Genomic DNA, 13,159 nt, shown 5'->3' on the forward strand with positions numbered 1-13,159 from the left:
ATCTGGAGATTGATGGTTCTGTCTGTGGCAAGGTGGTTGGAACCTGATGTTCCTTGGGGTTTGTTCCAGCCCAAGCCATTCAATGATTCCATTCAGGAGATGTTTAATAACTGTCACTGAAGTCCTGGGTTTCTGTACTTGTATGAGCAATTCAGACCCCATTTTGACAAAGTTTTAGTTTTAGACAGACTTCATTGAAGGCAGAGAATTGGACCTATGTTAGTGGAAGATCAAAACTCATCCTTCAGTGTACAGAGTACATGGACATCCTTGAAGGCAACAATGAACAGAGAGGCATGAAACACACTTAAAATGTGTCCAGCCAGCCAATAGGTTGATTTCAGTGTTTCTGAAACAAAATAGGAGATTGAACAAATAGACCTGGGTATTCCAGAGTATTTGCCCCCTTTTTTGTTACTGTTCTAGCAGTGACACCAGCCTAGAAACATTTTGGGACCCAACTTCCAAAAACCTCTCTACAAACTTTCAGAAACAGAACAAGTGGAACACTAATGACAAATCAAAATCTCACAATATAGGAATGTCTCAGCTTATATTTGCACACATGCATTTTTGTTTAAAATTTTTCTTTGGCCTATTTTAACTCAAAAGTGAAATATTGCTATTAATCTACTGTTAAGTGATAAAGCAACTCATATTCTACACTGTATTGCATGTTAGTCTCCGAAGTTGCGAATAATCCCCTCTAAATTATTCCCTCGTAAGTGTGGTAATGTTTTGTTTTTTAAGGGTTGCTCAGGTCACCCTTATGCTCTGTCTGCACTGAGACTGCCTGGGCCATCCAGTCCAGCATGGAAAGAACTGACTGTACACTGATCCAGGCAGAGCTCTTATTAAAGTTGCAAGGCCCAGACTGAGCAGGTCACCAAGGCTTACCACAAATAGACTCTAGTGCTCCATGACTCTGTTCTTGATCCACTTTGCTTGTTGATATAGGTGCCTGTCAGACCATTTTCCCTGTCTCATCCCTATGCAACAGCTAACATCAATAGTGACATTATCTTTGCTTCCTTACTGCACCACTCTTTTAGGATCCTGAGCAGCAGACCTACTTTGAGAAGACTTATGCCACTGAACTGTCTGCAGTGTCCTGCTGAAGTCAGATCTCTAACCAGAGACCATCACCCATTAAAGCTTCCCATTCTCTCATGTGGCTGATTATACAAGTTAGCTTGTTGGGTGAATTTGTGACTTGCAGAAATGGCATGTAGTGACCTCCAAAAATTATTTTGACTTGTGTGACTTAATTAGGATTTGAATTTGGGCCTCCAGAGGCAAAAATCACAGAGCTTTGTGTGTGTTGCCTTGTTCCTATGTGTACAGCTTCTTTTTTTTCTTTCTCTTTTTTTTTCCCCCTTTAAAAGGAAAAGGTTGATCTTTGAAAAAGTCAGCCAAAAGCCCAAAGGCTATTTAGCCACTGGGCTCACAGCTCTTTCATTAAAGCTACTGCAGCAGTTGCATCTCTTACTGCTGTTTAGCTATTTAAAAACCTTTTCATCTTTTAAAGCCTTTGGAAATTCATTCCAAAAGAATAAAATGCTGATTTCAGGGTTGGAAATATCCCCTGGGATGGTGGGTTTCCAAATCGAAAGGTTTCATTTCACCCTGGAATTCTAGGCTTTCCCTTCCTTTCTCTGTTTATCTTGTACTTACATTTGCATGGTTGATTATCCAGAAAGAATTTTCTGCTTGTTTTATTGTATTGCAATTTTATAACTGTTTCTATTTATTTCAGTGCATACTGATAGCAAACTCTACAACAAATATACACAAAGAGCACCGACTGCTGCATGCACAAGAGTACACAAGTGCATATTGTTCATTGATTTACACCTTCAATAAAGTCCTTAAAAATAAAGGTAATGCAAAATGGGATTGCGAGCTGAACATACCTTCTTTACTAAAGGGAGGTGGGACTGTTGACTGTTTTTTTGTTTGTTTGTCTGTTTGTTTTTTTGCTACTTGGTGTATCCTACTTTATTTTGTAGCCAGTATCCCAATCTATGATATTCCTAGGAATTCATTCTGTATTTTAGATGATGAATCCAGCTTCTGGTTGTGAAATCACACCCAAAAGTCTCAAACAAAATGTTTCATATCTGGACCTCACAGTATCTGATAAGCATGCTACCCATTCATTTGAGGTTCACTGAAGAAACTACTATGGGGAAACCTGAATGAGGCGCAGCTGTGTGTGCAAGCACACAAGGCCACTCCTTCTCTTTTTCTTGAGAGTCTTAGTAGAAATACTATGTGAATAAGATGAACACACTGTCCAGGTCTGACTCCTAGAGTTGCTTTAAAAAGTGGGGGTGTTCTGCAGTGATGAGCCCGCTGAGCGCCCAGATTTTACTTTTGTAATTCTTGTTACTTTCCATCTTTAGGGAGATTTGCCAAACATTTTTAGGCCTCCAGTCTCAGTGCAGTTTTTTATGTTAGAAGACAAAAGTTCTAGAGGAAGCCACAAGAGCAGGTAAACCAGGTATGACAGCATGATCACACATATGAGGGTCTGCAAGTTCTGTGCAGGCATAAATCCCATGTAAATCAGTGAAGAAAGTCAATAGAATCATAGAATCATAGAATCACCAAGGTTGGAAAAGACCTAAAAGATCATCCAGTCCAACCGTTCACCTATTCCCAATAGCTCCTACTAAACCATTAGTACTACTACTATCCCTAATAAATATTAGTGGGCAAATTCTCTGTATAGCCAAGAAGGATCTTATTATTCACTGTAAGACTGGGAAGAACTGGTTGTTTTATGTCTTGAAGACAAGATGCTGAAACAAAACCAAACTCACACATAAGAATTACAAACAGTCAGATTTCAAGCTGCCACTTATGTTCTGACCTTGGACATATTCTCCGATCTTTTTCTTTCCTGGGGACAAAATAATAAACGAGTGAATATTTGTGAATCTGCCTGATGGATCTAGGTTCAAACTTAACATCTCTAAAGACAACTTTTTCAGCAGACATTGATCACCAGTTCTTGAAAAACTGGTAGTAGGGCCCAAGCAGTGCACCCACAAACAGGCACTCAAAATTCTAGGTTACATAGAAGTGTCCAGTAGCATAGCTCTTAATTTTATGGCTCTGGGATAAAAGATTAAAGACAAGGAAAGTCTCCGTGGTGATTAGACATCAGCAGTTAGGAAAGAGTCCACAGCAGAACAAAACGAGAAAGAACAGAGAAAGGGCAACAGAATGACAGGGCTCTTAAAGAAGTCCTTCCTACGCAGGAGCACTGGGCAGAGGACCTCCACTAACGCCACCCATAACCACCCCATGAAAATGCTTATTTTTCATAGAGAGCTTCTCTTCATATGGAGGAATAGGACTGAGAAGCCCAAAGTTGAGGCCTGAAGGGCTCATGAAATCCTCGTTTCACATAATTAGTATGCTTTTGCATAAAGCAAATGTTCAGCAGTAGGTTTTTGTGGCAAGTGACAAACAGCAAGTCACTGCTGTTATGCTCAAGGCAGCAGTACAGACAACCATGACAGTTGCATATGCAGTTGTTCATGAGATAAAGGAAAACAGATTCAAGTCAGCATTCATGCCAATTGAGCACGGACTGTACTTTTCCAGGGCATTAATACTGTGGCCCTTCAGTGCTCTGAACTGTAGGCCCTCTCCCCTTACCCATCACAGTTACAGCAGATGGAGAAGAAAAAAACTCTGCAATCCCAGAGATGGGTTGCTTATACTTGCGTGCTTATTCTTTGTTAATTTTTCACATCCATGCCAAACCCTGCCAAAAAGATGATTAAAAAAACCTCAACCCCACAACAATAAAAGCCCAGCACTTTCTTGGAAGGATGGGGGTGGATGGGGAATAAACACCATGGAAACATGTAGACACATATATTCTTAGATCATTCTCTTGTGTGGAATGCCTTACTAAATGAAGCCTAAGCGCTACAAGAATAAAAGATTGCAAGGAAAAACACAGCTGGTGAAAATTGGGGGTTGCAACTCTGCATTTAATGTCTTCCACTTTGTGGCAGTAGCACTGTATTCCTCACATCTTCCTCATTGGATGCAACAGGCTGCAGAGGGATGAGAAAAGCTCAAAAGATGTTTCAATGCTGTCAGCAAAGTAAATTATATTTGTTGATCTGTTTGTTCCCTTTTTTAATTTCATGACAGGGATTCTAAGGTTGATTGTGAGCTCCAGTTTCAAGCTCCATTTAGTGATTCTTGGAAGTATTATTTCATAGATTCAGAGATGGAAGGCTCTTCCATGATAGTCTGTCTAACACACTGGATCTAATGTCCATGCTGTTCTTGGAGATGCAATGCTTTTAAACATTTTGACTGACTCACTCTCACTACTCTGTGGTGGCTCTACTGTGCTGTCTTTGATTACTGAAGTGTTTTCTTGCCCACGGGCTGGGGAAGTCTATCAAGGATTATTCAGTTGAATTTGAAGGGGTCAATCTGCTATGTGCCAGTTCAGGTTTCTCTTCCAGAGACAAGTTAGTGCCCTGGATCTGATCCAGAGCTGGCCTTAGGTCATTTATAATAATACGGTATTTAGTTTACAGTCAGAGCCTTCAGGTAAACTATCCCTGGAGGCACTGAATGCTATTTTCAGAGATTCAGTGAAGCCTTCTAATGCATTGTCCAAATGACATGGGACGAAGCCAGTATTCTAGAAACGATGGCAGGCTCAAGGTTGCTCATTATTAATAATCAAGTAGAGAAAGTAGAATTACTCCATCCTAGAATTTAAGCTGCAATGGCCAAGCTGTGTGCGGAACAACCCAGGGCGAGGTTCTCCATTACCCAGCAGTATGAACAGCTCAATGCAACAATATTCCTGTCTGTTTTGCACATCCTGCTTCATTTATGTATACAATCATGTAATTGCAAGGGAGTGGAGAGACCAGGCACTTAGGACTGAGGTGGCAGTGGACAGTTTTGCATGCAGAAAGCAGATTTCACATGAAGAGGAAAGCCTTTCTCAAGACATAGCATAGTCCAAGCAGTATTTAACTCAAAACTGAAGCTTCCCCTGAAGGACAGTAACAAACTGATCAAAAATAACTAAAAGAGAGTCCCATTAGGGGAGGCTAAAAGAACAGAATCTACTCACATTGACATAACTAACTAACTAACTAACTAACTAACTAACTAAATAAATAAAGGGAACCCAACAAATGCCTACAAATTCCTAAATAGGCTGTTACAAACTGCACAGGGATTAATTTCCCTTCTTAGTCAACAAGACAATAAGGAATAAGGGACTGCAGCAGAGGCTGATTACTAAATACCAAATGACTCTGTGTGTAACATTTGGGTTTGCATCTGCTGCTGAAAGTTCCCAAGATTGAGCGGTCTTCGAAAATGGATGCTGGTGTCTCCACAAGCAAGCACGCAGCCAAGGATGGCTGATCACACATTAAGAAGGGTCTTGAAAATAATTTCTCCAATTCATAGGAAAAATTATGTGTAGAAGTAACTGTGAAGCTCAAATAATTCTGTGATCTGACTGTGTATAAGACAAAGCCACCTAGCAGTTATAGTGGAACAAAGCAAACCTGGGAAGGTTGTGACAGTGTATGAGATAAAATCCTACAAGTACTTAGCTCTCTCCTCAACAAAGATCATTCTTTCAGGATAAAGCAAACAAGTTTGCTTTGCAAAGATTTGCATCCTATACAACGTACTCGTTTTATATAAAAAATTGTCTCCATGTAAGTAATTATCTACCTGACACCACAGCAGTGTCCAACTGTTTTTCCCTAACATTTTTCTTTCACATTTCAAAAGAAGTCAATCTATTCACACCTCTTATCTGCTGAATGAGAGAGGAGATTGGAAAATGTATTGATCTCATTGATGTCAAGTCCTTCTAGGGAATACAAGTTCATTGCTTTCCTGTCTCTGATTATCTCTTTGTGAGTTTTTGAATCAGGTTGGGAAATATTACTCCATGAGAGAGGAGACAGGCTTCACTACAAATGTGAAAGTTGAAGGAGACATGAAGGAAAGCATGAAGAAGGAAACAAGAAACTGAAGGTAAAAACTGAAAAGCTACTTCAGTGGAGTAAGAGTCCAGGGCAGCAAGTCATACAGCTTTCTAGTTTTTAAACATGCAAGTTTAACCTTGAAAAGTGTGGTATAAGACAAACATGAGTTTCATGACATTAATAGTTTTATTTTCCAGGGCAACATGCTGAAACATGCTAAGCTCCCATCACTCAAACCAATGAAATTGCTTCACTGATAAAACATTTCCAGCTAAGTAAGTCAGGCCAGAGCCTTATCTGTTCTGCTGAGTTTCAGGTCAAGGTGTAAATTTCAGGTATAATTAAGGAGAGAGCAAAGAAAACACCTTACATCAACATGTATGTCCTTGGAAGACCAGCACAACAGACAGAAAGGCCCTGAACAGCCATCTATCTATCTAGTCTTCATGTACATATGACTGCAAGTGGAACATCTACACAGTACAATGAAGATTTAACAAAGGAGAAGGTGAGAACTTGACCTTCTGAAATTAATTGGAAATTGGCCATTCAACTCAGCAGGATCAGAACCAGAACTTGGTATCTCCACTGAATTTCTGAGGAGCTAAAAACCTAACAGTCAGCTCAAACTTTGAATGTTTAGCACTTTTAAAAATAATCCATTAGCTTACATCATTAAGTTTAAGGAATGACTTCTGAAAAGCCTCAGCTATTAACTTCAGACACAAAATTGTCTGAATTGCAGACTATCCTTTCTTATTCCGAATTTCTCTCTCAGAATGCAGTTGGAGAGTGGAGATGCTAAGTCTGTATTTTTTATTTTCATTAAGTGTATCTCCTAATAAAGCAAGTTTAATTTCTATGACCTCACTGTAGATACAAGGGATCTTTCAAAAATATTATCAGCTTGAGAAAAGAACAACCTATCTCTGCCCTCTTGAGAGGCAGCCTGCAGTGGGTCATAAACCCCAAATCCACTTGGCAGAAAAATGCAAGGGTTTGGAAGTGGAGTCATATATGTGTCAGTTTTCACTAAGGAAATGAAGACTTGCACATAGTTTAAGAATGCATATTTATATCCTGTACTACTAACTACTTCTTTTTATTCACTCTCAAATTGAAATTTTGCACCTCTTCTATTCTTTACCATCTAGAAGTACTATTTCTATTTATCTGGATAGCTTAAGCTGGAATTCCCTTTACATGGACTATAAACCCTCCTGTGTAAAACATATCAGAAACAGTTTGAAACATCCACACATGGAATTGCAGTGTGAATGCATAGATATAGTTTCTACATATGAATATTAAACCCACAGTACTTCTCACAAGTGTGCCCTGTATTAACTTTCCAATTAACATTTGCCCCCATTTCCTCTTTGCTGAAAGAAATGCTCATCACATCTCAGATATCTACTCCATTGTACAGCAAATACTGGTCAGTGATGACTTCTATCTACTTCTATCATTATAAAGCAAAGAGGCAAAACCTGACATGGGACAGCAGTGCTCTTAGGATTGGTTACATCAGCTGAAGTGAGTGCGTCTGTCATTTCAGGTGCTCAGGTGTTTACTCAAACTTGGTACTTCACAGCCTTGAAGCATAGGTGATATGGTGTTGGGTTTTGTTTGTTTGTTTGTTTGTTTGTTTGTTGTATTATAATTTTCTACATTTACTAATTTTTCTAAATTTACTCCTCCTTTGTTACCAAAATTATGACTGAAGTGCTAAGTCCATTTTGTAGTGTTCTCTAGGAATAACTATGAACTGAAGATAGAAAATATTACTTCTGTTTCTAAAGCAAGAGTTCTGTCAAAGCCATAGCTTAAAAGTCTAACTATGCAGATGCCCCTAAATATAATGATAATCAGTCTATATTAATGTCAGTTCTCAGTTTGCCATAATGTCTCATAAGGAAAAAGAACTCAGTAATTTGGTGAAAAAGCTGGCTGAATGTCAGACAAAAGCCAACAGCTATTATCCAGGTTGTTGCAGGGACACCATAAAAAAGTCAAGCCATCTGCAGCAGTGATGGTGGAAAACATTTAGCAATGAGTATATGCTTCTGATATTAGATAATTGATAACCGAGTTCTGAAAGATTCACATCCAGTCATACAAATGACACATAGAATCAAAACTGTGGGGATTGGCAAGATCTTTTGCAAAACGTGTCTTCAAAGAAAATTATGATAACTTGTGGTCAGCTTTTGCAATACTAAATGGCATGCACTGCCAAAGCTATTTCTGTGTTTATTTCTGATATCTTTTACTCTCTATTTCCCCTGAACTTCACATAAATCCTTTCAATTACACAAAGACAGATGGTGCTAGGATATTGGTGGAACGTGAACTTAATGTGATAAAAAGACAGGTATATTATATAAAAGCTATAGTTGAGCAGTAGAATAGTTTTGCCCAGTTCCTTCTGTTCTTCTTTATTATTTTATTAATTCATACCCTCTCTTCAAGAGAAGCCAATCTCTGTGTTCTGTGATTTGGACTCTCCTTGTGGTTTGATCTTTGCCCTTTATCTCAGGCATTAGAAGGAAGCTAGAGTCACAGTTCTAATCTAAATTTAAGAGGATAAGAGGACAACTGTTAGCCGTTCCACACAAAGAATATCTATTGCAGATAAGCTAAATCTTCAAAGTAAAATCTTGTAAACCCTAAACCAATGCTGGGTAGAATACAGCTTCAGGCTCTTGTTTAAGGGAGAAGCTAATGTTGATTAACGGTGCAAGCCTGCTTCAGTCAGGCTTCAGTCCAGATTACCCTTTCATGTGTTTTGGGTCTTCTCAGGTTAAATTCCATCATGCACTGGAATTCCTACCATCTTGGAGAACCAAGTGTCATAACATTCTAGCTGTCAAAAAATAGCCTAGGTTAGCCTTGTGCAGTCAGGAGTGAACTGTGTGTGAATTAAATGCCTGGAGCAGAAAGTATCTGTGCAAAAGTTGACTGCGAGAGCTGAATCTAATCGTGTTTATATCTGGTTTGCAAATGCAGGCCAAATCTGATTTTAACTCCTGTAGCCTAATTGTGTTTCCACTGAATCCTCCAACATGTTAGGAATTACAAGGTAGAAACTAAAGGCATTGAAAGTTTCAGAGTTAAGGTAAAGGGAAAGATGAGATTTCATTTAAAATTCTACATTTAGATTAAAGATTATGATTTTTTTTGTTTGTTTGTTAAATATATAACCAAGATTTACACAAGTATCAAAGTTAGGAGAGAATAAAGAATTAGTATTAGGATAAAAGTTATCATCAGGAGTCATGCTGGCATGAAGAAGGGTTTGTGAGACCTATGAGCAGATCAGCATAGTGCCTTTGTTGCGTTAATGCCATGGATATAACATCTAGTTCTATATTACAAATCTGGAGATGCATGAGATAGTAAGCCCACAAAAAGGGCCATTATATGACATTCTAGTCAACAAAGGTACACTGCAAATCTTCAGAGCAATAAGCCACAAGCCAGCTAGTAAGCCTTGTGCCATCTTTCAACATTATAACATCAGTTTAAAATCAGTATTTACATTTGATTTAACTGTATGATCTAAACCCTCACATTTCATCCATATTCTGAGTTAACTAAAGCTCCATAATAGCAACCAAGCCTTCACTATTAAGAACAAGCATAAAAAACAAAGCTCAAGCTAATGCCCAATGTTTCAAAACCGTGGAGAGCCTGGGCAGGCCTTTCAGTTATCATTTTCGGATACGTACCCAGTAGAGTACATCTGTCCATCCCTCCATTGTGATGCACTGAAACACTGTCAGCATGGCAAAAGCAAAATTGTCAAAGTTTGTAATGCCGTGCTTGGGTCCCTCCCAGCCTGCCTTGCATTCGGTTCCATTCTGGCACTGCCGCCCATGTGCAGACTGGGGTGCACAGGGAGATGGGTCATCTTCTGCAGGTGTATCTTGAGGAGAGGAGGGAGAGAACAGAGATGAAGAGAATTAATTGCTGTTTGACGTAGTGATAAGCAAGTGAAGGCTAGCTGATTTTAACAAGTATATTTTGCAATGAATTTGATAGACTTCTCTTAAAATGCATGAGAAACTATTATTTTCAAAGGGCTTTTTTGTTGTGCTTCTCTTTCTTTTCTTAAGAAAAAAGAAAAAGAAAAAAATGGCTAAGCTGTCAAATTTTACAGTCAAAACTAAAATACACTTTTAAAAATTGCTGTTGTTGTTATTATTATTATTAAACACTTCTCCTCCTAGGAGAAAGAAATAACACCTTTCAATATGAGACGAAACATTACTTCAAGTCTTTAGGCTGCAAGTTACGACCAGTGCTTTCATCTGGCAGTCACTTGGCCATAGGGTTAACCTTGGAAGGGACCTGCATCACTTACTGTCACCTTCTTGAAGGAGGCTGAAACCCTGCAGCAGACAGGCTTCAGTGCTCTGGAGATAGGACAGTATGCGTCTGGGAAATACTAAATTATAGCAGCAAGTCTCTGGAGCTCTGCTCTTTCAGAGTTTAGAAGCTATGTGGCATTTTATCAATAGCTCAGTAGAAGAAGCTCTGTAAGACTCTAATGCTTGATTATCCATCCTTTATTCTGTACAAGTGTTTCCAAAGATCTGAGCACCCTTACATTACGTTTGCCTAAATGCTTGACTTTATGAAAAACATTACAGAACAAAGACTCTTATAGGCACAAAAAACTCCTGAAATAGAGTAATACACAGATTTCAGAGCCTTGTGCTGTATCTGTAACAGATGCAGGTATCTATGTTCAGGGGAGCAGGCAATTATGTTTGTTTCTTATTCTGTATGGCAAAGGTCCAAATTACAGTGTCCACTACTGTGCTCAGAAGTGATTGACAGTTCTTCTTGGAGCTTTAACATACTGGCCAAAAATGGAGTGCTCAAGATGAAAATAAATGAAATTATCATAGAATCATAAAGGTTGGAAAAGACCTCTAAGGTCATCTAGTCCAACTGTCAAACTGCCACCACTGTTGCCTGCTAAACCATGTTCCTAAATACTACTTCTACCCTTTCCTTAAACACCTCCAGGTATGCTAACTCCCCCACCTCGTTGGGCATCCTGTTCTAATGCCTCACTGCTCTTTCAGAGAATAAGCTTTTCCTAATATCTAACCTGAACCTTACTTGGCACAACTAGAGGCCATTCCCTCTCATCCTATTGCTATCACCTGAGATAAGCAGCAAACCCCCACCTTATCACAACCTCCTTTCATGGAGTCATAGAGGGCAACAAGGACTCCCCTGAGCCTCTTCTCCAAACGGAATGATCTCAGTTCCCTCAGCTCTTACTTATGCTCCAGACACCTCACAGCTCCGCTGCTGTTCTCTGGAAATACGTTAGGGTCTCAATGTCTTTCTTGTAGTGAGGGGCCTGAAACTGAACACAGTACTCAGGATGTAGCCTTAGCAGAGCTAAGTACAGGGAGATGGTCACCTCCCTGCTCCTGCTGGCTGCGCTATTTCTGATACAAGCCAGGATGCCATTGGCCTTTGCCATCTGGGCACACTGCTGGCTCATGTTCAGCCAAGCACTGACCAACACCCCAGATCTTTTTCCTGCAGGCAGCTTTCCAGTCAGTCTTCCCCAAGCCTGAAGCGTTGCATAGCATTGTCGTGACTGAAGTGCAAGATCCAGCACTTGTTCTCACTGAACTTCATCCTATTTGCCTCAGCCCAGCAATCCAGCCTGTCCAGATCCCTCTGTAGGGCCTTCCTACCTTCTGACAGATCAACACTTTCTCCCAGCTTGATGTAATCAGCAAACTTCTTGGATGTGCACTCAATCCCCTCACCCAGATTATCAGTAAAGATTAAAATTAAATTAAATTAGGGATAGTGACTGATGTATTCAACCAATGGAGGGGCTGCTCTTGTGAAAAAGGATGTTTTTGTTCATCCCAGAGATCTCATTTTTCTGCAACAGTAGACTTGCAGCACCAAAACACTCTTTCTCTCACTCTTTGAACTTCAGGATCCTAATAAGTGGTTGCTCAGTATTTGGTTGTTATTTTCACCAGCACATACGGACTGTCATATGGCTGCATGAAACTTCCCTCCTGTCAGAATGTGAACACACTGGTAGAAATCTTCACGTAAGAGACAGAAAACAAAGGAACAGGGCTACATGCCAACAAACATTCCTCTTACCAATCAGCCCCCCTTGCACATGGTAGCAGGTCTTATGCATCTTTCCCATGAATAATTCAAGTCCAATGATGGCATAGATAATGATGACAAACAGCACCAGCAGGGCAATATGCAACAAAGGGACCATGGCCTTGATAATTGAATTTAAAACCACCTGGAGACCTGCAGAGAGAGCAGAAGGAAGCACTTATGAGGAAGAGAACAAAATTTACAGAAAGCACCTATGAAAGGCTATAAATTGAACAATAATGTCATTTTTAATTCTTACCCCCTCACCTGAACTAATTACCTTGATAATATAAGCACCTTCCCTCCAGAAGATTCCAAGCATCTCAGCAGCTTACCACTAAAGGCTGAAGTAAGACAGGCTCTGTCACTGAAATGCCATCATTCTGGAGAGGAATACATTAAGTGTTCTGGCTGTTCTTGAAAGTCAGGCCTAGGGTGTTTCCAAGATGGTATTTAGGAGTTAAAATTTGGGAAGATTGAAGAACAATCAGAACTGAAGCAAGACAAGTGCAGTGAGATATACAAGAGGATGAATGGTGGGGTGCCACAGAGCCACACCACAGAGAGACATGGGGAGACAGCAAACTGAGTTTGTGTCCCTGCTGCAATTCTGAGTTCTTTCAAAGGTGAGCCTGATACAAGCTGCACACTTGTGTTCTTCTCTGTCTCCTTTCGTACAACCAGGCAGCCTCTGAAGTGTTTAGTAAGAATTCAGAATTGCAAGGTCGTAAAGTTATCATCACTGGTGGCAGTGATGGCAACCACTGTCACTGGGAAGCTATGAATCTCGGAAATATTGAGAGACCTCTAGAACTCAATAGTCGACAAATAGCCAAATCAGAGCTCATGATTTTGCAATGACTGAGAGCCAGAAGCCATTAGTGTCTCCTGCAAATGCTGTCATCTCCTCAGAGAAGTTGGTATTAGCTGTGATTTTTAAAAATATGATTCATGAGTTGGAAATGTCTGTGATACATCTGCCAAGAGAGTAT

General features: G+C 39.8%; 1 protein-coding gene across 18 annotated transcripts in view; it reads right to left on the reverse strand.

Moving 5' to 3' along the window:
* The window catches only part of CACNA1C (calcium voltage-gated channel subunit alpha1 C), a 476,647-nt gene that overhangs the window by 164,186 nt on the left and 299,302 nt on the right, over positions 1 to 13,159 (reverse strand). For all 18 annotated transcript variants that reach the window (XM_052667558.1, XM_052667542.1, XM_052667556.1 and 15 more), the window contains exons 6-7: positions 12,159 to 12,320; positions 9,734 to 9,930 (exon numbers count right to left, since the gene is read on the reverse strand). In XM_052667558.1, coding sequence (XP_052523518.1) covers positions 9,734 to 9,930; positions 12,159 to 12,320 — 359 coding nt within the window. The remainder of the gene's footprint in view (positions 1 to 9,733; positions 9,931 to 12,158; positions 12,321 to 13,159) is intronic.

The sequence above is a fragment of the Tympanuchus pallidicinctus genome, unplaced genomic scaffold, assembly GCF_026119805.1.
Source record: "Tympanuchus pallidicinctus isolate F22 unplaced genomic scaffold, pur_lepc_1.0 scaffold8, whole genome shotgun sequence".
Lineage (NCBI taxonomy): Eukaryota > Metazoa > Chordata > Aves > Galliformes > Phasianidae > Tympanuchus > Tympanuchus pallidicinctus.